The following is a 24,286-nucleotide window of genomic DNA, read 5'->3' as shown; positions in this document are numbered from 1 at the left end:
TCTGCAGGCTGTTAGGTTAACTGTGTTCCCTCCATTTAATTAAAAGCTCTCAGATTTTTCAGACGCCTGGCAAGGCCTTATGATCAGCACCACCAGCTGGCACCATTGTGGGCTACCAGGTCACAATGGGAACTGACACAAGTGAAGTTTTGCTGCGTCACCCCTCATGCACCCTGAGCACTGGCTGCCATCCATGTCAAGTTCAGGTGTGTGAAGCTCATGGAGTGCTTTGCACATGGCTCCAGAGCTGCCCAGCTCAGGACAGGACTCTATGATACACAGCTGTTGTGTCTGGTCCTTGTGGCAAGGAGCAGTTTGAACATTAGGTTAAACTGGAGCACAGCTGAATCTTATATGTTTTCCTCTTCTGCTTTTAAATTATTTTAACAGATTGTAGAGCCAACTGATTTTTTTTTTTCCCCAGGTTTTAAGTTCAAACTCTGCTGTTTCTATCGGCATTGACTTCAGTAAAGCAATAAATGAACAAATAAATATATAAAGGTGAACAGATTAACATCACATGTCCTTTTTCATAGAACCTTTTAACATTTTTCAGGCTACTTAGTGAGAAAGTGAACAGAATAATACCGAACTTCATTCTCTTAACATGTTACCAAGTAGTCAGTGTGCTGGAGTTACATACATTGATTTGTATTAAGAACACTTGCATATACGTATCTTGCTTATTCTTAACCACCTTCAAGCTATAAGCCCCAAATTCTCTGCCTAAAGCTGTAACCCACTTTTAAAGCTCTATTTTGGTGTCAGTCTCTCAAATAAGAGCCAAACACACTATCTGTCAAGGCAAAAAGAAGATGGCAGAGACAATCCAATTGAAAACAGAGTACACAACAGCTGTAAATGGCTATCTTGCGCTTCATTAGAGGTAACTGAAAGAACGTCTCTGAAATCTGATTTTATTTTCTATCTTCTGTCTAAAACATCAGCATTTTGGTTTTCACAGTTATGATATTTGCCATGCCGGTTGCCATGCAAATTCTGGTAGGTATTCATAACAGCTCATAGTTTCAGCTTAGAAGTTTCTGCTTTCTTCTCATACAGCTCTTAAATCCCCTCTAAATGTGGGAAGAACCCCAATCCAAAACCCTAGCACTGACACATGTCCAGTCCCAACTACCTACTAAACCAGAGGCAGACAGAAAGCAATGACGGGGCAAAGCAGCATTTTTCTTACCACCCTGGTCCCACGATCCGAGTGCAATGGGCTGAGGGCTTGCACCTCCACTGGAGCAGCCCTACTTCCTAATGGCATGAGCCGTGCGACCTGCTCATGGAGTTTATGCATCGCTTTATTGGTCAGTCAGCACTAGCCATTTAAATTCCTTGGGAGTCATTTGTTAAGGGCTCTCGGGCTGAGGCCGAGTGGGTGGGACAGAAGGGAATGGAGATGTAAGCGCTGCCAGACGCCGAGAGCTCTTAGTGGCAGCTTGAAAGCTAATCACAAAAAGTATGGAGCAAATGGGTTTTGAGAGGGCTGGGCTGAACCTTAAGGAAGAATTGACAAGAGAAACATTGATATTGTTGCAGATGGGGGGCTGGGGGAGAGATCAGAGCAGAAAGATTTCATTCAAAATTCAAAACTTGGAAAAAAGGGAGTGAAACATGTACAAACAACTCCTTCCTAGCACAAGGCGTTGTGCAAATAGCTTGAGTTACAACAGATAAGATAAGGAAAGGGCATATTTTGCTTGACGGCACAAAGTTTTCAGCAAGATCTTTTTCTTCGTACGTGTCTGGCAAAATTGTTTTCAGGCTGCGCGGAGTCCATTTGCATTCAGTCACAAGAAAAATGGTCTGTGGCTCATGGGGTGAGAGCTGTGCGCTGAATACCTGGAGCGCACCGCTTCAGCTGCAAACACGGAACTCAAATGTGTTTGCTTGGAAGAAAAAAAGCCTGGTGCAGAAGCGAAGGCAAAGGGGTGGTAAAACATGATTCATGACAGCAGGAATGGTCTGTACATAACAACGGGACATTAGGCCCCAGAAGCACTTAGGCAAAGCAAACAACACACCTTCTTGAGCGGTCAAGAGGAGAAACCAAACTGAAACACGCTGTGGATGGTGGATCCGGCAGCTTGGCAAGCAGCAAGCAGAACTGCCAGTGGGAGGAGAGGGCGCAGGGGATAGCTGGGAGCCAACTGAGCCTGGGGAAGACAGAAAGCAAGCAGCGTGTCGCAGGAGCATGATGGCAGCTCACAGCCCTGGCCCAGACCGGCCCTAGAAAGTGCCACACAGGCTGTGCCATGACCTTGGAGTGATGGCTCAGAAGGGAAGGGTATTGCAAGGAGGACTGGGAGCCATTTCTCTCAAGGGATCTCAAAGTGCAGAGTTTCCCAAGAGGCTACACATGGTTTATTTTTGAGTGGCTTCACTCAAGATCTAGGGCTGATTGCTGGGGTAGTTTTGTCTAGTGGAAAAGCTTGAAGATTCCACGAATTCTCCTTAAAAATAATGTAGTTACAGTGCACCCACATTTAATCACATATGTAGCAAGCTAAAAATCAAAAACTGTCTGGCTAAATGATTTATATACACACGCACACATGCACATACATACTGTCCTATATTCTTACAAAACTACCTATCCTACCTATCAGTAATTTTAACAGTAATTTTATGCTTGCAGTTTGGTTGTTCTTTAGCTGGTGTTTTGTCTTCTGTCACTCCTTTGTCCAAAAAGCAAAGCTCGTTCTAAAACTCTAGCCAAGCAGTGTGCAGCCAGCAGCACCAAGACGTCCCTGTGAGGAAAGAGAAGTGTCTGAACCTCTCAAGGACAGACTGCACAAGAGTGGGTTCTGTAGGAAGAAGCGCTGCCAGATGGTTTTGTTGGTCCTTCATAATTATTTGTCCTCATTGTCTGAGTGGCTTAGTCTGGACATGCCATACTTAGAAACATCCTTATACTACAGATCTAGAGGCTGGTCAAGACAGAAAAGGGATAGAGGAGTCAAAGAATATAGAGTGAATAGGTAAAAAGTTAGAAGGCTCTACGCGGGAGAGAGGAATTCAAAGGATGACAAAGACTGGCCAAAGAAGCATTGCTGTGATGGTTGCAGAGAGCAAACTCAGATGGCGATTGCTAACAGTCTGCTCTGACTTTTAGACTTGTTCATCCACAGCACTGCAGCCACAGTGTGTTAGGCACTATAGAATCACACCTGCAGCCTGGACCCTAACCCCAAAATGCGAGCAACCTACGTGCACTGTGTAGGTCTTTTATCTTCAGAATTCTTCTCTGCAAATGTAACTCATTTGTCATGAGATGCTCCGCAGGCAGGGAAGCTGCCACATGAAAATTGAGTGTTTTGCCCATGACTGTGGAAAGAATCAGTCTTGAATCTCGGGCTTAAACCCAGGAGATTCTACCAAAATCAGTCCCATGCTTCAGTGTCATGAAGGTATGTAAGGAAGCAAGTATAAATGGAATTAGCTGGTATAAACTCAGAGAATTCCCTTCAACCACTTTATTATCTTTTTAAAGTCACAGTTTTTCTCTTCCCATTTTTCTGTTGGAAAATAAGCTGATCTTAAGTTTTAACTAGAAGCATTACAAAGTGAATCCTATGGCCTGAATGCACAATGAGAAGTAGTAAGTGGACTGAGAACACACTTCTGCTAGCAGGGTGATGGGCTAATATTCAGAATGCTCACTTTTAGAAGGCGCTTCAACATACCATGTGAATCAGGAATGTGTAGGGAGGTGGCTCAAACTCTTGGCTTTCCTTTTACACTTTCACTTTTAGCTCCAGCTTGTGGTTCATTTCCAAGATCTGCTCCCACTATCATTTAAAGTAGTGAAAATTGGCAGATTGGGTATTCCCAATGGCAGAAACTGAAAAGAAGTTATTTTGTCTTGCAAGATGTTTTTACTGGGAACCTAAGAAAGTTGGGCAGAATTGCACAAGTTTTTATCTGTGTATCCACCAGCTTTCCTTGCATTTTGCACCTTTTGGCTTCATACACAGCATTCATAGTGATTGTATGATTTTCCATATGCCTCTTTATGACTGGCATCACCAGAGGGATACATCTAAGCCAGAGTGGAGAAGGGTTAACAGCACAGGCATCCCAGTGGAATGAAGGATAGATTTTGTACATGCATGCACGCTCCCCTCCTCTTACCACGGAGCTGCTGTAGGAATAGAAGCATATCTTGCCTCCTAATTTGCAGCTTGACTCAATGATAGTATCACCTTCCACTACAGCACTACCATAAATATGTAATTGTTTCCTCTTCTTGATGATTGACAGCTAAGCAGGGGCAAAATCTCATGTGAATGGAAACAGTACAGAGAAGGGTCCATACCATTTGTTCCATGCTTTCTTTCCAAAAGATTTTCTATTTCCTCTTATTCTTTCCTGCATGGGATTATACAATAAAAGCTTTTCCTAAATAATTGTTCTGAACACCATGAAAGAAAAAAACTGGATATATGAAAAAAAATGTGAGATGCACTGGAACGTGCTGATGAGTATCAGATGAGAACTGTTCCCCAGTGCAAAAAAAGGTCTTCATAAAAATTGTGGGCTTTCCGTCACCTGTCCTTTCTAGGAACAGATACATGCTCTTGCTTCTGCTAATTGGGTGTGTTCCACATAATGAAAAGCCCAACTAAAGTACTGGTAATGCCTTTCTGGGATTTTTACAAAGATCAAACCCCAGTGCTTTTAGAGACTGATCACAGGCTCATCATTTTGTTGGAGAGGGTCTTTAACTGGGTGAGAGCTATTTATTATGATGTTTTTGATGAGCATGGTAGGAAACAGGCTTTCAGGAAGGATTTCAGCTTTGCAGCATGGCATCCTGTGATGGTGGATATGTGAGAACATGAAAGGAGTAGGGAGAATAAGGAGTGAGAAGAGGGTTGAATTTTATGGTCACATTTGGTCTTCAGAGACTACTTAGAAACTGCATTGGAATGAAAAGGGAATGTGCCAGGTAAAACATTGCATCAAAAGGACACACAGATTTATGAGCAACGCACAAGGTCTCTGAGAAGTCTTTACAATTTATCAGTATATTCACATATATGCTCTATGTGAGCCACAACACAGTCACAAAAAAAATAGGATAATAGAATCATAGAGTGGCTTAGGTCAAAGGTAACCTTAAAGATCACCTAGTTCCTACCCCCTGCCATAGGCAGGGTTGCCAATCTCTAGCTCACAGGACCTCATAACATTAACACTAACAGCCTCTTTTTCCTTCTCTCCCCTTCCTTTTCTTTCTTTTCCTTGTCTTTTTAACAAAACCTTTTTGTGTTTGGTCTAACAGGTTCCCTCAGGTTTGCAGAACAATTTTATTGCCCATTTGAATGTTTAATGACACAACAGCACTTTATTGAAATGAGTAACATGTTATTTTGCTCTCATTCTTTATGCAATGTGAGTGTGCAAACACACTTCTCCACTTCCTGACTTAGAGATGATGCAGACCAAAAACTGGTAAGATTGTTCAGAGAACATGCAGCCCCTAGTAGGTACCAAAACACTTTTCTCATTTTTTTTATGGATGGATCATATGCAACACTCAACACACATATTATGTCTCAAAACAGCTTTACTACATCATCTCAAAAGGTTTTCAGAGTTGCTCAGGCACCTAAGCATGCACTCAGATACAACAGTTTTTCAGGCTGAAACTGAAACTGTCAGTTCTTTGTCCTTTATCTTGTCACTGGGAGACTGGAAAATGTCCTTGCATAGGCAGACTCCCCTCTTGTCTGCCAGCCCCAGCTACTTCCCATGTCCCCACTGGAGAGGACAACGTCACAGCCTGGGAGGTGGAGTCCCTCCAGGAAAAGTTGCTCTGATTTTAACCAGAAGCTTTTCCCAGATAAAAACTACAGTCCTTGGAGGTGATCTTAAATGCAACGTTATCCCACACAAGCCTGCCAGTCTCCTGGAGAGCAGCGGTGGCAAATCCTGCTGCTGCTAGGATAAGGTGCTGTGTGGTCACGGGCTAAGGCCACCTGAGCTGATGATTTAGGAAGTGGGATTCTCTCTGGGATCTGCCAAGTGGAGGCTTGTAGAGTTGTGCAGGTGGCCACAACAGGATTTCTCCTTTTGTGTTTTAATCTCAGGTGTCTCTGGTTCATGGGCAGCCACGGTTGCCCTGATAACCTGAACTGTTGCTATACAAAGTTTGTGTTCCATTTTAGCAAACACTTCAGTTGTCCCTCTGCAAGGAACACCAGTGCAGAGGAACTCCCTGGAATATTCCCCATGCAAGATCCTGTGCTCTTGTTTAAGCCTGATGGCAGGTTTTATGTTCCAAAATTTAAGCATATGGATATTGAATAAACCCATTGACTGTTATTGCCTTCAATGAGGACGTTAAAAGAAAGAAAGAAAGAAACCATTAAAGCCCAAAGAGCTTCTATATCACCACAACTATTACGTTTCTGTAGGATGTTTGCTTTCCAGTAAAATAAATACAGGTTGGGTTCTGGATAGACATTACAAGGGAGATTAATTCGATGATTGCTTTTTTGGTCCCTTGGTAAATAAAACACTCTATGGGAAAAAGGTTTAGCACTCACCAGCCTGATGTGGCTGCTTGAGACCATTTCACAGCACGTTTTCACAACCATTGTAAACTGGTGATGCCAGTTTAAGGACCCAGTGCATCCTCCCCACAGGCACACTGTGCGTATCTCCTCACCTTTCTATTGCTGTCACATGTGTGGCCACAGCATGCACACACATTGCTTGCCTGCATTCATTAGTTCCTGGCTCTTACATGATGGCAGAAATGACGTGTCACAGAATGCTGATACGTTGTCAAGAGTACAGAATGTGAGTTAAGCAGAGTCTGTGCTCCTATATGCACAGAAGGCATCACTGCTGGAGAATTACTATTAAAAAGATGAGCTTTATATCAGAGTTAGGATGAACCACATTTCATATGGTAGAACACTGATGTGACCAAGTCACATTAAAATCTATCTTAAGGCTAAGAGAATATGACAGACCCAGACACCTGGCTTCTGATGCTGGGGTGGCAGGGAGGTTGAGGATTGCTCCTAGTGATAGATTGGCTTCTACAGTGGAGGAAGTAGGATGGGTTTGCCCACCTATCAGCAGTTACTTCACCAAACCTGGACTATGCAGTCCGAGAGCTACAGCCCTATGGAGTCACTTATGTGGCACAGAAATGCTAGCATAACTCCAGGGATGAACTTTGCAACCCTGTGGTGAAACCACCCCCTGTAACCAAACACGCTCCAACAGTAAAAGAGCACTTTCACCTCCATGGCTGTACCCGCAATGGGGCCCACCACTGGCATGGCCTTGCTGGCAGGTCATACCTCTGAGCTGCCCCAGGTCACCTTGCAGGGTAGAGCTGCCCTAATTAAACCTGAAAGTGCTCAAGGACTGTGTTAATGGTCACTGGTAACCAAACCCCACTGTATGGTGATTTTTTTACGGGACTACACTTCTGCTGTAAAACACTTCACTCTCAAAGACAGACCCGAGAGAGTTGTTGACATAACTTACGTCTACAGATATCTGACAAGATAAAACAAGCCAAGTGTCGGTGATTTCAAGGTTAGTAATAGCTGAAATGGTTAGGAATGAGAAGAATGGTCTGAATGGTGTAATTACTAAATCCATTAGTTAAGTTGTTCCTTCCCTTCCTCCCTTAAGAAAATGACCTAGGATCTTGTGTCACTCACAAAGCTTAAGTTGGAAGTATATCCCATCCAGGACACACCAAATCCCCACATTTTCTATTACTAATGGAAAGTTTGTATTTTAAAGAGGGCATTTCCAAACTGGCATTAACTATATCCTTGGGGTTAGACTCAGAAACTATATGAAAAACTCCTTTAGATAGCAAGAACCCTTTCCTTTAGCTAAAGGAGGGGACAGAGGGACAAAATGAGCTCTTCTGAGCAACGTCTGTACCCGCACCTCTGCTCTGTTTCATGTCTCATATTTCTTATCTCCTGCAGGGTGGATACTGCAGATACCTGTAGAACCTAGCCCACTCACATATTGGTACCTAGAGCTGTACTCCCTCCCCTTCATTGTACCAAAATCTCTTGAGCGTCTATCCAGCCCTCTTGGGCTCTGTGCCTACATCTGTACAAGGAAACATACAGAGTTTGGCTCTGGGACCGTGCAATTACAATGTTAACTGCTCACATGCTCCTTGAAAGTGTTTTAGGCCAACGAACTTGCACTGCCCTAGGCACAGTCTCAAAGAGAATGGGGCAGGGACTGCTCAGGGTAGGTGATGTGGGTGTATCCTCTGTGTTTCTGGGGGAAGGAGAAGACTTCCATTAAAATATCGAGTGCTGCGCTGCTCTTCCATTCAGGGAAGAGATCCTGGTGTGTTTTATTCATTAGTAGAGATGTGACTGATGGGAACTACTGTCCTTGGTTCTTGGACATAAATAATGTTCACCATGTATCTGAGACCATAGCAGTTTGTGAGGTAGGATTTGCAATTATACAGGAAATGGCAGTTTGTCAGCAGGTTAACCAGGTGATAAATGACCTTAATACCAGAGAGATACTCCCTTTTCTGAAGATCTAGCTAAAATCTCAGGGAAAAAAAGGGCAGTGACTTTTTACCCTTCACCCTTTTTACAAATATACAAGGTAAATTTTTAAAGGGAACATAGTTAATTGGTGAAAATCGCTACAGTCTGCATGCACTTGAGATGGTTGAAATCTGACCTTTCTATGGTGTGTGTTATCTTTAGAGTACCACTGAAGGTAGGCAGAGATCTGCATTTGAAGACATTTCTCTTCCTGCTATGTTATTGGAGACTATTCCTAAAGAAAAGGAAGGTGCTTTTGTGTAACCTGTTCCAGTCTTACAGTCTCACTCTTCATTACCCAGCCTGACTCAATAATATGATTTAGCATGGAATCTCTGAACATGGACATGTTGTCTAGTGTGCAGATTAATGTAGCAACTATCAGAATGCCACCTGTGCATCACCTGTCCAACTACATAGAATTCCATATCATCTGTGAGACACACCTGTTTGGACACAGCTTCTGGGAGCCACTGCAGGTGCTGGCTAGTGCTTGTGCCCACATCATGGGAAGCTGAGCTGAGCACATTCTTATTGTATACTTAGTTTTAAGCACGATGCACTGGAAAAGGTTAGCCCTTCCCACTGCAAGCTGGACCACACATCAACACTGGCTGTGAGTCATTTCCACACACATTAACAGTAGTATAATTTCAGTGCTTCCTCCAGTGAAGCTGGAAGGCAGTACATTTTAAACTAATGAAGGAAAGCCATCTATCATGAATCTTACTGCTACCAGACACAAACAAGGACAGGAGCCTCCAAGTGACTGGCAGTTTCTAATGAAGACATTCAGTTTTACTAGGAGTATAGTCAGCTTAAAGATAGAAACAACATTTCTAAGATCTACAGCAGTCTCTTGTATTTGGTGGCTAGGATGACAGACTTCTTTGAAATATGTATTTTCTACAGTCACTCCTCTATCAGTGATTACTCCATTCATTTGGTAGGACATCTAGGACTGGTCACTGGACAGTGGACTCACCGACCACGTTCCCTTTGGCATAGTCTGCATCCTCACTAAAGCTATACGAAATGTAACCACAGCCATAATATCCCCCAAAGAATGATGCCTGAACACAGTTTATAGCCTACAGTTGCTCCTTGGCTGCCTGTCAGCAGCAGGCTTGTTACCCATGCAGTGCTACCATGGGACTGGAGGTGGGGTGAGCAGCTAGGCCACGGTGTGCACAGTACCACCACATCGTGGTATCCTCCTTTGAGACTTCAGCCACAGAGAGGTCTTAGGACAAAGAGAAGCAACAGGACTCACACTCCTACATGCTTTTCCACTGAAATAATCATTGCAGCCACTGAATAATGACCAGAGCTGATTAAGAGACACTTTACAAGAGGTTCTTCCGTGAGTACACTGTGATCATGTTTCACTAAGAACAACCAGCATCTCTCCTACCTCAGCTGGCCAAAGGTCAGCATGTTGAAGTGAGCCAAGTCCAGCAGCAACTCAGTGAAATACCTAAAGCGAATCCAGTTTACCACAGGCACCCTTGAAGTGAAGCTTCTGTGAAAATCTGAGCTCACGGGCTGGAAAGGGAGGAAAAAAGCATCCCTGCACATTTCCTTGTCACCATGACAAGAAGGCAATGAATATACCTCATTGTCTTTGCATTGGAGTTAATTTCCCCATTTGCTTATGATTCCCTTGATTCTCTAGCACGCTCTTCCTGTTTGTGATGAACACTTGGTGCTCTCCGTCTGGCTTTCTAAAAGCAGTCATGTGCCCCACCATGGGTATACAAAGCTGCACAACTGCCAGTCCCATTCTCCCTGTTTATAACTTTCAGACCTGCTTCATGAAAACCAGGGCTAAATCTAAGGAATTAAATTAATTTCTGCCTAAGTAAGAGCTTGTTTTGACTGGACTACTGCCTGCCCTGAGATGCAGTGTCCAGCCATGCTGAGTGAAATGCAGCTGAGCATACATGTGCCCCAACAGCTTCCAGAGCTGAAGAGGAGAGGGTAAAGAGCAAGGGAGAAACACAAAGGGACAAGCTGGAGACACAGGACAGGGATGGAATTGCACTGCATTCCTACAGTAGCACTGTAGAAAAGCAGACAATAAATTCTATTCATAGACAATCCAGTTATAATGATGTTAAACAACTAAAACAGTGGAACAGGTTGCTAGTGAAGCAGTGGGTGTCCCCTCCCTGGGAGCACTCAAGGCCAGGCTGGATGGGGCTTTGAGCAACCTGGTCTAAAGGGTGGTGTCCCTGCTGTCATGGTTGGAACTAGAAGATCTTAGAGGTCCCCTCCAACACAAACCATTCTATGATTCTATGAGAAGTAGAAATCTGACGAGTGAGATATATCCTTTAATAAGAATGTATAAGGAACAGTCCCACTAGCTGTCTGGCTGGTGCTTTGGAAACCCCCGAAAGCTAATGTGTAGTGCACTGTTGTGTATTTATTTCTGCAAAAGGAAAAGCCAGTTTATTTATTACCCCATTATTAGGCTTTGTGTCTGATGTTTTTAGTCTCAAAAGCAGCAAAAGCACCAAAACAATGTATTGTTTAATACCAAACAGTGCTCTTGTTTCTCATCAGAACAGGGAAGCCAATGCTTGCTCAACTGTACAGCCAGAATGAACATAGCCATAAATTTAGACTGGGCTTATCAAAGAAAATAAGGAACCACATGAAAACAAGGGAAAATTTATAATAGGAACAGGGAGAATCTATCACTACCTGTCAAGAGTGATCCTAAGTGCCTGTCAGACTGGGAGAGCAACGTTTCACAAACTCTGTTGTGAGCGCATGGCTCAGAAAGAGGAACCGACAGCTGGAGATTTGGTGTGGGGAAGATGAATGTGTTGCATTTCAGTGGCAGAGCTGCAGGCAAGAGCCCTGGGGGCTGTAGTCAGAACATATGCTGCTGCTGGGGTTCTCATCCTCCAGACTGCTTTGGAGCAGTTATTATGTTTTAGCTCAGAAATTACAGACTGCACACGAAAGGTTAATTAAAACTGAGAGTTCTTCCCAACACCTTCGCTTCTAATCATGCATACTTTCCACCCAAACAGAGCTTTGGTTTAAAAAAAAATCCCAGCCAGTCACAACATAACCCCCTACCTAACTCTTGTCTCTTGTGGAGGAGCTGCAGGGCAGATACTCCCTTCTGAGGGAAGATCGCATTTATTTCTAAAAGGGAGAGTGATGTGGGTCACACTGTGCTCTCACAGAGTGAAGCACTGGAGGAGAACACGGCTTGAAGCAGCTCAAGAGCATTTCCACCCCAAACAGGCCGGTTCAGCTGCCTGGCTCAAGCCAGTTAGATCCACTATAGCCTGAAAGCTTCACCAGCTGAGGAAGAGCCAGACTGCTGCTGTGCTGCAGCTCCTTCTGGCTTGGAGAAAGATCACAGAAGAGGGTACACGTCCTTTGCATTGCCTTTGTAGGGGAAATGCTTTGTGCACTCTGGTCCCTGTTCCCCTATACTCTGTGTGTCTGCACCATGCACAGTTCTGCAGGTCCTGCTCTTTCCTGGTTAACTATGCTTTGTTTTCTCTTAAGCAGTGCAGAACTTCTAGTATATGCAAGTGAAAGTTACCAGTTACAAAAGCTCTCCAAGGACAAATAGTATCGAGCAGCAGAAACTGCTGGATTTGGAAACTGGAGGTGCAAGCCACAAATGTTTGGCTCTCCTATCTCCTATCTCCAGGAGACTTTGTGTGATTCCACTGAAACCTGCCTCAAGCTCAGGTGAGGAAAAACTTTCTTTCTGGTTGCTTAGAAGTGGAGCAGTGATCTGAAGTTCAGTCATATAGCTAAAAGGTTATTTCAGTTACAAATATAGAGAAACTTGCATCTAACTTGCCATTACTCAGTGTGTTGACCTCATGCACACACACTGTGCTCAAGGTAGCACTGCTAAGCCATGCACCTGGAAGATGGTTTGCCCTTTGGTGCTGTGTCCCAACGCTGCCCACACAACTGCTGAAAAACAGCCCTGCAAAACCAAGAAACCTTCTACAAAAGTACACACACACACACACACACACACACACACACACACACCTCAGAGCACAACCTGCAGCTGAGAGTGTCAAACCACTGACCACAACTGAAGTGCTATTACATCCAGTTCGCTCAGGAAAACATCCTGATGATGGCAGGTGAATGGGAAAGCTGCATTTCACAATCACATTTTAACAAGGTGTTTTGCCTTGGGGATGGTAGGCTGTGCAGAAGAAACAGGTTATTGTACAAATGCTCTGGGGTGGGAGGAAGAGCCATCCAACTGGCAGCTGACTGCACAGCTGTGTTTTGGGAACCTGGTTTGTTCACCCAGAGAATAGTTGGCTCACGGATTTTTGTGCAAGCAGCAGCTTAACATCCTGAAACCAGCAAGAAAGTGGAATAGTTTGAGAAAAATCTTCGGCAGGCATCATATTTAATGAGTTGGAATGTCCTGCTCCTGACTGCATTTTACACACGAGGAGTTATTTTAATTGCCAACTAATAATCTGGGAAACTGCAAAGGTTTGAGTGATTCTCCTCCTGTATCAACCGTCCAACATGGGTAACATCCGTGTGCCCAGATGTGTCCTCTGTGAGACAGAGCTGCTCTCTCTCCACCCAACCCATCTGGTGATGGATGTGGGGATGGAGCCCTACACTACCAGCTCTTTGCTGCTCACTTCCCTTTTTTCTGGGGCTGTGGCATGGGCCACATCTTCCTGGTGTTTGTGTCTGCTCTTTTTCACATGAGCAGCCAGAGGAAGTAGAGCATGGAGCAGAAAAATATCCTGTTTGAAAGCTGACTTGAACAGATGCTCCAGTCTGATACATTCATTCCAGTGGTGGTTTTCTTTAAAATCAAAATCTCCCAGCTTCTTCATTCTACCCTACATTAATTAAAATAAATAAATAAATAAAAATTGACCCTATCCATCTCTTACCAACAGAACTGAAAGGAAATTTTTTTTTCTTTCCCTCCTAAACCAGTGGCAAGTTTGAGGGGCAAACTCCAGCTGCTGAACTATGTGCCCCATCAGGAACTGCCATAATATCTGATGCCTGCAGATACTGGAGCACAGAGCATTAACTCTTGCAGGCAGAGCAAGAGAGGTTGCACTCACTGGCTTGCTTGCAAACCTGTTTGATCCTTGCAGATGTTCCTGATCTTATGCAAACTTGTGGATCTTGCATGCTAATTGTCTGAGGGACACGGGACAGAGATATTTTCAATTTCTTGCTTCCCTTACAAAGCACATTCCTGCCATCTTAGCATAGGAACTATTGTAGGAACTAGAAAACCCCTTTTCGAAACGATTTGGACTTCAGTACAGCAATATTAGCTGAAAGTAATTTACATAATTGCAACTCTGGAAAAGCCAAGTTTAAACAAAATAGAAAACTCCCTTAAGCCAGATTGGGCAAGCAGAAAAACAAAAGAGAAGACACAGATCCTATCTCCTGGAGGCTGGCATGTTAGCACAATTCCGCTTCCATAATGCTGTCAAATTTTGACTTCCTAAAACACTGTTAAAGTTTGACATCTGCAAAACAATAGTTTTCAATATTCCCCTCCCCCAGCCCCAGCCTTTATTTTTTTTAAACATACTTCCCCAGTACATTCAAGAACAAATCTGTTAGGCCTCAAAGTTCAGCTCTCTGATAAACTTGCATGCCAATTAATAACTTGCCAAGCAGAGCAACCCTGGACTCTGGACACAAAGCGTAGCTGCACGCACCTGAGGCTCACAAGGACCTACCAGAGCCCCTTGGTCCATGCGAGTGAGCAGGAGGGCTGCCTGGTTCCACAGGTGGGAAAGAGAAGAGCTCATGGAAACAGGAGTTTGAGAGTTTTCTAATGGTTACTCAACATTTTAAGAGAGAACAATAATTCTGCATACTTAGAATCATAGAATCACAAGGTTGGAAAGGACCTACAAGATCATCTAGTCCAACCATCCTCCCTTTACCATACCTACAGATAACCCCTAAACCATATCTTCTAGCTACCTATCCAGACTTCTATCAAGGTAATTTCTTACTGTCCTCTTTTTAACCTACTTCTTCATTTATTTATTTTGTACAACATACCTTTAATTAGATTACCAAGCCAGTAAAATAATTAAGCAATTAAAAACAGTTTACATCACAACTATATTAACATGATTACAAAGTATTTAAGATTACAAATCAGACCCTACATGACTCTCCAAAAACACAGATAAAGCTCCCAGTAACCCCCATGTCATCACATCCAACACACAGCAGAGCTTTCATTGTGCTTTCATGCTGTCTTGAGGACACTCCCAAGTAATTCAATGATTTCTTTATTGAAACTTCCTTGTCTGCAATGCAAATGAAGATCAGAGCTGATCCTACAGTGTTAAATGAACACGAACTGAAATACACTTTTGTCCCCTTTACCAGACTTAATTTCCATTCTTTCCCTCTGTTCTTCCATAAAGGCACACGTCATCATTAAACTAAAAATAAATCTCTTTCTGTACCTTGCTATCAAGACTTCTCACTTTTTGTTTTTTTCCTAGAAGAAACAAATTCTTCATCTGAAAGTCATTTTCACTGCTCAGAAAGCAGTCACTTTGAAAACGGCTCAAATAAAAGATTCATGTAATGGATTAGATTAGAAGAGACCCAAAAGACCATGGAGCTCCTACTCCCTGCCATGAGCAGGGTTGCCAGCCATTAGATTAGGTACGTGTGTAACTCCAGTTAGTGACATTCATAGTGTTTGTATCCAGCATCAGCACTAACTCACCAGCAATTTAAATCAAAGTATTCCACAGCAGAAAATAGGTAACTATCTGGAGCAAAAAAACTTAGCACATAGAATGGGCACAATAATCTAGAGCTGTGCATGACTCCAGTTTCACCAGCGCTAAATGTAATTACGATGATGGTAGAGAATTAGAGGATGTTTTTACCCCAGCTGATCAGGAATAAATGTTTCCTGTCTTGTTGGAAAATACTTGTTTGTACTCTTTAAACCGGAAAGTAAAATAATACTCCTCAGCTATGTATATTATCTTTTTACTTATTAATATTATTAAAGTTGTTCTGATAATTAAACTCATATTTCCAGCAAAAAGTCACTGATGATATTTCTTTACGATTCACATGTACAACACCAAGACTTCATTCTCTATGAAACTTTCTGCACTGACAATGTTTTAATTGTTTCTTTGTCATTTTGGTTGAGAAAAGTGCTATACTTCTTCAAATGACTGTTGAGTTCAGTTTCAAAGCTTAATGGTTGTGGTCACGTTTCTCCTCATTTCTCCATTCCTAATGGAAATGATTGAGGCTGGGATCTCTCACCAGCAACCTCCCACTTCCCAAGACATCTTGTCCTCTTGTGAACCTCACTAAGAAAGACGAAAGAGGAAGATGGGAAAGAAATTGCACAGTACAAAATGAACCAGAAGGCATTTTGCTGATTTTAGGTTGAAATCCTGCACTTCAGGGTGTGAGATAAGCAGCTTCTCCAACTTCCAGACTTCCTCTCTACCTTCTCCTCTCCATGTTGATGTTACCACCCATGGCACTGCTGTTTCAATAAATATTTTCTTGCCTAGGGACTCACAACTGATGCAGAACTAAGCTTTATGTTCCAAGACTTACTGATGAGGAATTTTAAGGAAAAATAAAGTAGTGATAATACTTCCAGTAACCTCTGCTCAATCTACTTCCCTCCATCCATGCCAGTGGTGCCCACCAAGTCACACTAACTTTCCTAGCAGCAACCCCATGCATTCTTCCCACATTTCTATGTAGGTGTGGTGCATAAAGAGAGTTGGAGAGGTCCTTAGATGCATCCTATTACTTCCTAGTACTGCAGCTTGAGCTTTCCCTTGTCTCAATTCAGAGTCATCCTTTCTGTTATATTTTGTGAAGGGTCCAGTCAGATAGAGCTGCATCAGTTGTAGAATTTGCTTGTAAGCATAACCTGATGAAGCTCCTTTGGCACATAGTAATGGTTATGTAGTTCCCAAGGATAGTATTAGCAGGATCGAACACTGTGTAAAATAGAGAAGTGTGTGCAAAATCAAGATTTAAACTATCAACCCCACTGATTAACACTAACAGATAGAGTAATCCCACTGAATTCAAGCTGGAGCTGCCTACTCATCAACTTCCCACTGTCAGGTCTTTAATTTCTGAGATATTTATAAATTGTCTGCCTACACCAAGCTAACTACAGGTATGGTCTGAGCATCTTTGCGAGCTGTTCAAATGGAAGAACATCATGATAAAGTGATGAAGTGGCAGCCCCAAGTGTTGTTTGGAGAAGTGCCATAGACCAGGTTAGAAAAAGCTCTTTCTGCACCTTACTGAATGTTAATATAGCAGTTTTCCCCTTCAAAGCATCCCCATTATTGTGGTTAAAGTATTTGGCTTAGTAAAGCTTAGTCCGATCCTAGCTGAAGTCTATCTAATAAGGGTTGCTTAGAGATCCAAGCAAGATGTGTGCTTCTACTGGTGACCATTATGAAAATACATCACTGCTTTAGTGCCGCACTGTTTGATAATATCTTTGCAAGAGACAGGAAGAACTGGAATGATGAGTGTTCTTACAGCACTTTAGAAAGGACGGAAAAGCCGGTAGAGGCTTCACACCTTTAAAATATGGCTTCCTTCACTCAACAACCAATAAAGACATGGGTATGAAAAACTGGTGTTTCTTTTTATGCCAAATATTAGATGCATGAGTGACAACCTGTGCACCTCTCTAATGCAGTTCACTCCAAGTATGAAAGTTAAATATCTTTCCAGCTTTTGCTCAATATCTTCTGCTTCTCACCTCTTATTCTTGCATTGAAACCCTGCATAAGACCAGTTAAACTTTAAGTTAGGATCCCACAGCATGAGAATTGAACCTTCTTTTAATCAGGCATTTAGAAAAATATTTCTGCTGCAAGTATTGGTTACCATTTCTACTATTGCCTACCAGTGTGTAAGCAAATACAGTTTCTTATTGACAGTTGTTGTTAAATATTGGAAGAGAAACACCGTGACCCAGCAGTGTGGAGGCAGGGCTGCCATTCATTTGGATAGGTATGTTTAATCATCAACTACCTGCTGCACTCTGATCTGGGCAACATCTGACTTCTGATGAGATCAAAAGTTATGAAAGTTACTACTGAGAGCAACAAATCACAGAAAGAAATATTTCCATTGGAAGAACACATGGCAGGGAAGAAAAACTAAATCAAGATCTTAGCACTCATTTCTCACTGACATCATTGGGAACTGCATACACATCCTGCACCAAATAATTTTTGTAATTAAAATAATTAAAGTTACTTCATTTCATGGAGATGATATTTCACATTCAGCTGTAATTCATGGGTTAACACCTGGCATTATTTTAGCAAAATTGAAAAGCTGAGGTTTCAATGCAACACAAGTTTTTCTGCTCAGCTGGAAGTGTGCAAGGCTAAGCTTACAATCACTGTCTTTTAAGACTTGCACTTTACCCAATCATTTCAATCACTGCAACAGAAAGAGGAAAAAACAGTTTAATGTCACAAAAATTTGCTTCTGCAAACAGGCTCTGAAAAGCTAAATAGTTCCCCTTAGAAAACTCTTACTTCTATAAAAGGCACAAAACCCTCGGTAAAATTCACACTTCTGCCTTCAGGAAGTAAGCGAATTAGATGCTAATGGTTTAAATTGCTCCTTGAGTAATGTGAAGGGGCTACTCCTGCCGTGTGGGTGTTGTGCAAGTGGACAAGTAGAGAAAAGCTTCTCCAGCACTCATGGACAGAAAAGTGTAGAACTGCATCATTGTAGAAGAACTGAAGTTACTTCTAAGCTACTTCTGTCTCAAGCCCAAAACATTACCAATTATCTTCTACAGTTGCTGTATCAGATGGAAAAAGCAATGACTATGAGTATGTCCATGTGGTGATGTTCTTAAAGAGGTTCAGCCCTGGGCAGGGGGCAGAACAGTACTCCTGGCTCCACCATCTCTGCCTGCTGAGCAGCTGAACCCAAACTCCGTGGCATGGGAGCCACGTGTTTCTTCAGTGCTCCTTCCCAAGCTGGTCTCTGCCAGTCCTCATGGAGCTGCTGGATGTAGAAAGTGCACAGGCAGCTCTCTATGAGGGCACTGATCAGCACAGCTGCGAGGTAACCCTGGCAGGACTAGGCACATCTCCTTGGAGATCTTCAAAAGTCATCTGGACGTGGTCTTGGGCACACTGTTGCTTGTGAGGACTACAGGTCCCTGCCAACCTCAGCCATCCTCTTGCTCCATGATTTTGTGACCAGGCTCACTTAGGAAAGATAATTTCAGAAGAGAAATGGCCAAGTTTTTCATGGCCCTGTTAAGCAGTTCTAGTTCTAATTATATGAAGATTTGTGTTTGGCAGCACTCATTATCTGCCATCAAAATATTGGTCAACTCTCCAGAGAAAGCATCATTTCCTGCATAAGTATCTGCAGAGATTGTTCGCTTTTTAATATATCCCTTTACTCTGCCTATTTCTTCAAATCTAAAACCTTCTTCTGACCCATGAAGTGTTATCACAGTGCCGATCTGGAAAAGTGTCTCTGCAAGGTCTTTGTAGGATCTGTGATATTTTATTGAGCATACGTCTAGCATTAATGTCTGTGCTGCAAAAATTCCCTTTAAGGGTGAAGATCAATTTCTTTCTAAACAGCATTTCTAGTAACAGCCCAGGCTAAGCATTAATCTGTCCTCTCCACTTTTCCACAGACAAAGCTGTCCCTTACGCTGCCTGCTTCTTTCATCTTATTTACACAGGTTAAACTAAACAAGACCTGGTAAACTGCTCTGCTGAAAACGCAGTCCATGAAATGAAATCTGCTTGCTCTATGCTAGCAAAAAATAGTAAGTTATAATGTACAGCAATGATCTAAGTTGCAATTTATAGATCATCAGATTGTCTAAAACACAAATGAAACATGTGCCTCAAAACCAGTAGCAACAAAGAACTGCTGAGGGCTCCCACTAGGACAGTCAGCTCTCTGATGAAAATTTGCTAAGATGTTTTGGAAAGAAGGTAGCAGGATTAGGTTAGACAGTGGTCCTAGGGATGGCTCTTCCCCAGATGAGGTGTTTGCTGTGGATTCTTCCATAATCCATCAGTGGGAAAGACAGGGGTATTTTCCACAAAAACAAAAGCATTTCCTACCTCTCTGACACGTCTTAGCTGTACTGAGCACTGTAAATGCATGGCTTAGTCATCCCACTGAATGCTGCTGCATTGCTCCATGCTGTTGCAGGCACACCACATGTGCAGTGCCACAACTATGGCCTTGTCAGTGTCATGGGGGATGTTAGCAGTCTTCTTGCAATTTGGTTCACTGCTGATATCACAGTAATAATCCCTCAGGCTAAACTAAAATTGTTGTAGGAGCAACAACTGTTTGAAGCTTAGTTTAGTCATAAAGCATGTGCTGCATCACCTTTTGCTCGGTTGCCTTTAAAGTGTTATGGCTCCCATGCCCTGAAACCTGCCTGCCTGATAACATTTCTCCTTGACTCCTTGATTTGGAGGTGGAAAAGGGCTGGAGCTGCTCTGAAAGCAGTCTGCTGTTGTGCAAACAGGGCTCAAAGACTGAACAGATCTTGTCAACCGTCCCATTCCTTCCACCTAAGCCACATAAGCTTCCTTACAGTCACCAGCTAGGACGTTATCACTGTATGAAAACAGAGGAGATAACATAGTCATCACTTTTGTTTTAGATTTTTTTCTTTTTTCTTCCTTTTTAGACTCAGCCTCTGAGAGCTCTGAGGTAACAGCTGAACTCTTAGTTACTGCAAAGGAAACATCTACATCTCTCCAATTTACTGTCTAATACTGGGATCAATGATCCTAGGAGGAGAAAGCAAGAATCACACACATGAAGATCACATACTTCAGTAATAATCAATGCTTTACCTCTAAGAATTCACCAACAAACTAAAGCTCTGTGCAACCTTTGCCAACATTTTTCTTGAGTTATATTTCATTTCTTTACAGCAGATACATGTGGGAATCTGATTGCTTTGTTCTCCAGCATTTTTTCCCTGAGCTTTTCTCAAGGAGATGTAGGGCTGCTAGGAATCAAAGTCACGCTTCACTTAGACCACTTTTAATAAAGTAAATGTGTTACCGCACTTTAGTGCTGCATAACAGCACCAAGAACTTACTAAGCATAAAGAGTGTGTAACATGCAAGCCCAGTCAGCAAACAGATCAAGAAAATCTGCCAGATCAGGGAGTGGGCAGCAAGCACAGCCACGACCTGACGCTGACACTCTTCATAAGAAGAAACTGAAAGCAAACATCTGAAAAAAACCCTCTTTCCTTCACTTTGTTTTGCACACAAAACACACTGCAGCTCCATTGTTAATACTGAATACACATCAGTCACTTTACACCTAGCACGCTGTGAAAAACCCCCTTCGGGTTTACTTGATAGTCACCTGGGATGTGGAAAGTGATTTCTGGGAGCCATCATAGGTACTTATACAAGAACAAATCCAAACCAGGAAATTACACATGGGAACAGATCCTGCATGGATGAATCAGCTTCCTCAGCATGGTAAAAATGTTCGATCACTGAATAAACTTAAAGCACTTATTTGAACCTATTCAGTTTCATCTCTCTCGGTAACATACATATAACATTTTACTGGGAACTTAAATCCTGAAATTTTTTTGGTGTCTGCTTTCTTGGAACATAATGATTACAAGGAAAAAGTCCTGGAAAAATCAGGCACTTAGTCTATATTTGCAAAGCTCCTTCAACTATCAGCAAGCATTTTTCAGCCTGAGTCACCAACCACATCCTTGCTGTAATAATTTAGTTACACATTTTCTTCAGAAACTTTGATTCATTTTCTTGCTTGCTGGTTAGAAGACGAGCTGTCATGAACTTAATTAGAAAATCATGAATGAAGCACTCAAATGCAATGGCACAAGATTTTGTCTCAAATGAAAGCCTAACAAAATCAAAACAACAAGCTGTTAACCAACCCAAACATTAAATGACACGACACAGACAAATGTATCTGGCAAAAGAAAGCAACAAAGAAAACAGTGCTCTTCCCCACCCAAGCACTTCTCCCACTCCAGATTTCTACCAGAGGAGTCTTTGGAAATCTTACAACTGACCTCTGTCTCCTTTTTGCTCCCGAAAACCAAGAGAAGGTCAGCAGAGCACAGCACCTGTGGAGAAGTCGGAGTGCTCCTGTGTGTGCTGGTGGCTGCCAGGCTCCCCTCTCGTCCTCGAGCCCTGTAGCTCCACAGCCACGGCTTGGTGCACAGGTCAATGTTTTACCAGGCAGCCTCCGTCCCACCCGCCCTGCAAACACCATATGGGGACGTGGCGCTGGGAAGGCTGCCCCACACCTACTGCCCTGTTCTCCCCCAGGAAAGCAAAGCACTGAGAGGGAAATGTGTTGAGTGGGGGGTAAGTGTGCCACAGAAAAATAAATGCAGCTATTAATAGGTAATTAATGGCAGGTAAGTCATGATAACCTTTCTCCGTATTGTTCTAACACTGCTTGCAAGCCTAGGCGTGTCAGGCTGAAAGCTGAGAGGGAACAGGTAATTTATGGGAGTACACACATTTCCAAATAAATCTTCAGCGTTAAGAGAACAGGCATTCAAATTACAACTAAAACTTCAAAAACAAAATGGCAGCAAGGAGACTTTTTGCTGTACCCTGCAACCATAGCACAAAATAACACCCAGGGAGTCTGAACAGAGAAACAAGCAAAAGAAATACTCAGTGGTTTACCTTCAGGCAGTCGCTGCTCCTGTGCTTCAGCTGCTCGGGAGTGCCCAAAGTTAAAGCTCTACCAGCAATAACAGAGCTTTTACCTTCCCAGCAGGTTAACAATTACAAGCAGAGGACAGCAGAAACGGGCTGGCACCAGTGCGTGGTGCTGACAAGGTGCCACTGCCACTCCCCGTGAGGAGAGGGCAACTGCAGGACCTGGGAGGGCTCAGAGTCCTGCCCTTGAGGGTGCTCCCAACACCAAATCATAGAATCTATTGGGTTGGAAGAAATCCTTAAAGGTCATCTACTCCAAATCCCCCACAGTGAACAGGGATGCCTACAGCTAGAACAGGGTGCTCAAAGCCCCATCCAGCCTGACTTTGAATGTCTCCAAGGTCAGGGCATCCACCAATTTCAGGGCAATCACCAACCTTTTAATAAAAAGCTTCTTCCTTATATCCAATCAAGATCTCCCTTGTTTTAGATTGAAACCAGTTCCCCTTGTCCTATCACAACAGACTCTGCTAAAGTGTCTGTCCTTTCTTATAACCACCCTTCTGATACTGAAAGGTCTTCCCTGAGCCTTCTCTTCTCCAGGCTGAACAGACCCAGATCCCTCAGCCTGTCCTTTTAGGAGAGGCGCTCTATTCCTTGGATCATATTTGTGGTTCTTTGGATGCACTCCAGTACATCCATTTCTCTCCTGTACTGAGGACTCCACATGTGGATGCAGTACTCCAGGTGGGGCCTCACCAGTGCAGAGCAGAAGGGCAGGATCACCTCCCTTGCCCTGCTGGCAGCGCTTCTTCTGGTGCTGCCCAGCATACAGTTGAATTTCTGGGCATGGGCCTGAGGTTGCCTGGCCACGCTCAGTGACACTGGGCTGAAGGCTGCCAGCCATGGTCCCTGTGATAATTCCCCCATGTGATTCCTTGGTTGCCAAGGCAAAGTGAGCTCTGTGGCTGCAGCCCATGCTGCATGCTCCACTGCACCCAAGCCTTCTGGGCTCTCCATTGCACCACCAATCACTGCAGGTGTTTTCAGGCGTGGCATCCCTCCTGCTGGTCTGCCAGCACACACTTACCCTCCCCTTCTTCTGGGAAAGGAAAAGCAGATGGAGAATCTCTCACACATTTGGTATGGAAGGCCACCATTGCCTCTGCCTGTGACTTGCTGATAGGACAGGCCCTTGGCATGAGTATGGAACCCATATGGACTTCTGCACAGCTAGACGTGCTGCTGTAGGACAGACTTCATGACCTGGCCATGTCTTTTGCAACATGTCTAATTAATTCATCAGTTTGAATTCCCTCTAGACAAAATATATATATATTCACAGCTGCTTTACAGCATCTGCTCCTGACTGTGAGGAAGAGCACTGTGACAAGCACACAGATGAGGGGGACACCCACCATCTCTTGCCACCTTCTCCCCAGGTTTGCAGCATGATGCTTGCCATATCCTGTTAACCTCTTGGAGCCTCATCGATCCTGCCGGTGCAAGTGGAAATAACAATAGCAGCTCCACAGAGCTGTGGCTATCAGCTGTGGGATCACCACACAGAAAAAGGGGCCTTACTGGAAAGAGCTTATCTCTGTTGTCAGCCCTGCCTGACCAGCTCTGGGGAGCACTGCAGTGCTGTCTCTCTGCTGAATGGCTCCAACTCAAGATCTCACAGACCTTACTAACCACACCTGGAGGAATGGAGCTACCTTCCTGCCAAAAACACTCTTTTCAGCCTCTTTTGCATTTCTGCACTGTAGAAGCATCTCAACAGATGACGTTAAAGTAGCACAGCACACTCATGTGCATTAGATCTAGATTTTATCACTGTTGTGTTCTGTGTAGCAGCACTGCTGCATGGGCTCTGGCAAGGCTAGAAGTGGAGGCAGCAGCAGTAGGATTTGGAAGTGGCAGAGAGGCACACTGGTGCTCATGTTATGGGATCAACTTAGATTTTCTTTGGCTGATAGAGTAGAC

At 43.4% G+C, this 24,286-nt stretch overlaps 1 protein-coding gene across 9 annotated transcripts in view; it reads right to left on the bottom strand.

The window, feature by feature from the left end:
- Window positions 1-24,286, bottom strand: part of RBM47 (RNA binding motif protein 47) — a 73,014-nt gene that overhangs the window by 16,980 nt on the left and 31,748 nt on the right. For 2 of the 9 annotated variants that reach the window (XM_015862448.3, XM_015862450.3), the window contains exon 1: window positions 21,697-21,923. The exons of 2 other annotated variants lie outside the window; for them this stretch is intronic. In XM_015862448.3, coding sequence (XP_015717934.2) covers window positions 21,697-21,899 — 203 coding nt within the window. In that variant the 5' untranslated portion in view covers window positions 21,900-21,923. Of the gene's footprint in view, window positions 1-1,195; window positions 1,303-21,692; window positions 21,924-22,324; window positions 22,473-24,286 lie in introns of those variants that run through there. 5 more of the 9 variants (XM_015862452.3, XM_032444263.2, XM_085545568.1 and 2 more) reach the window with 5 other exon arrangements.

This window comes from Coturnix japonica, chromosome 4 (assembly GCF_054131305.1).
Source record: "Coturnix japonica strain WE chromosome 4, WE-NBRP24, whole genome shotgun sequence".
In the NCBI taxonomy this organism is placed as follows: Eukaryota; Metazoa; Chordata; class Aves; order Galliformes; family Phasianidae; genus Coturnix; species Coturnix japonica.
This window is presented reverse-complemented; position numbering and strand designations above follow the sequence as displayed.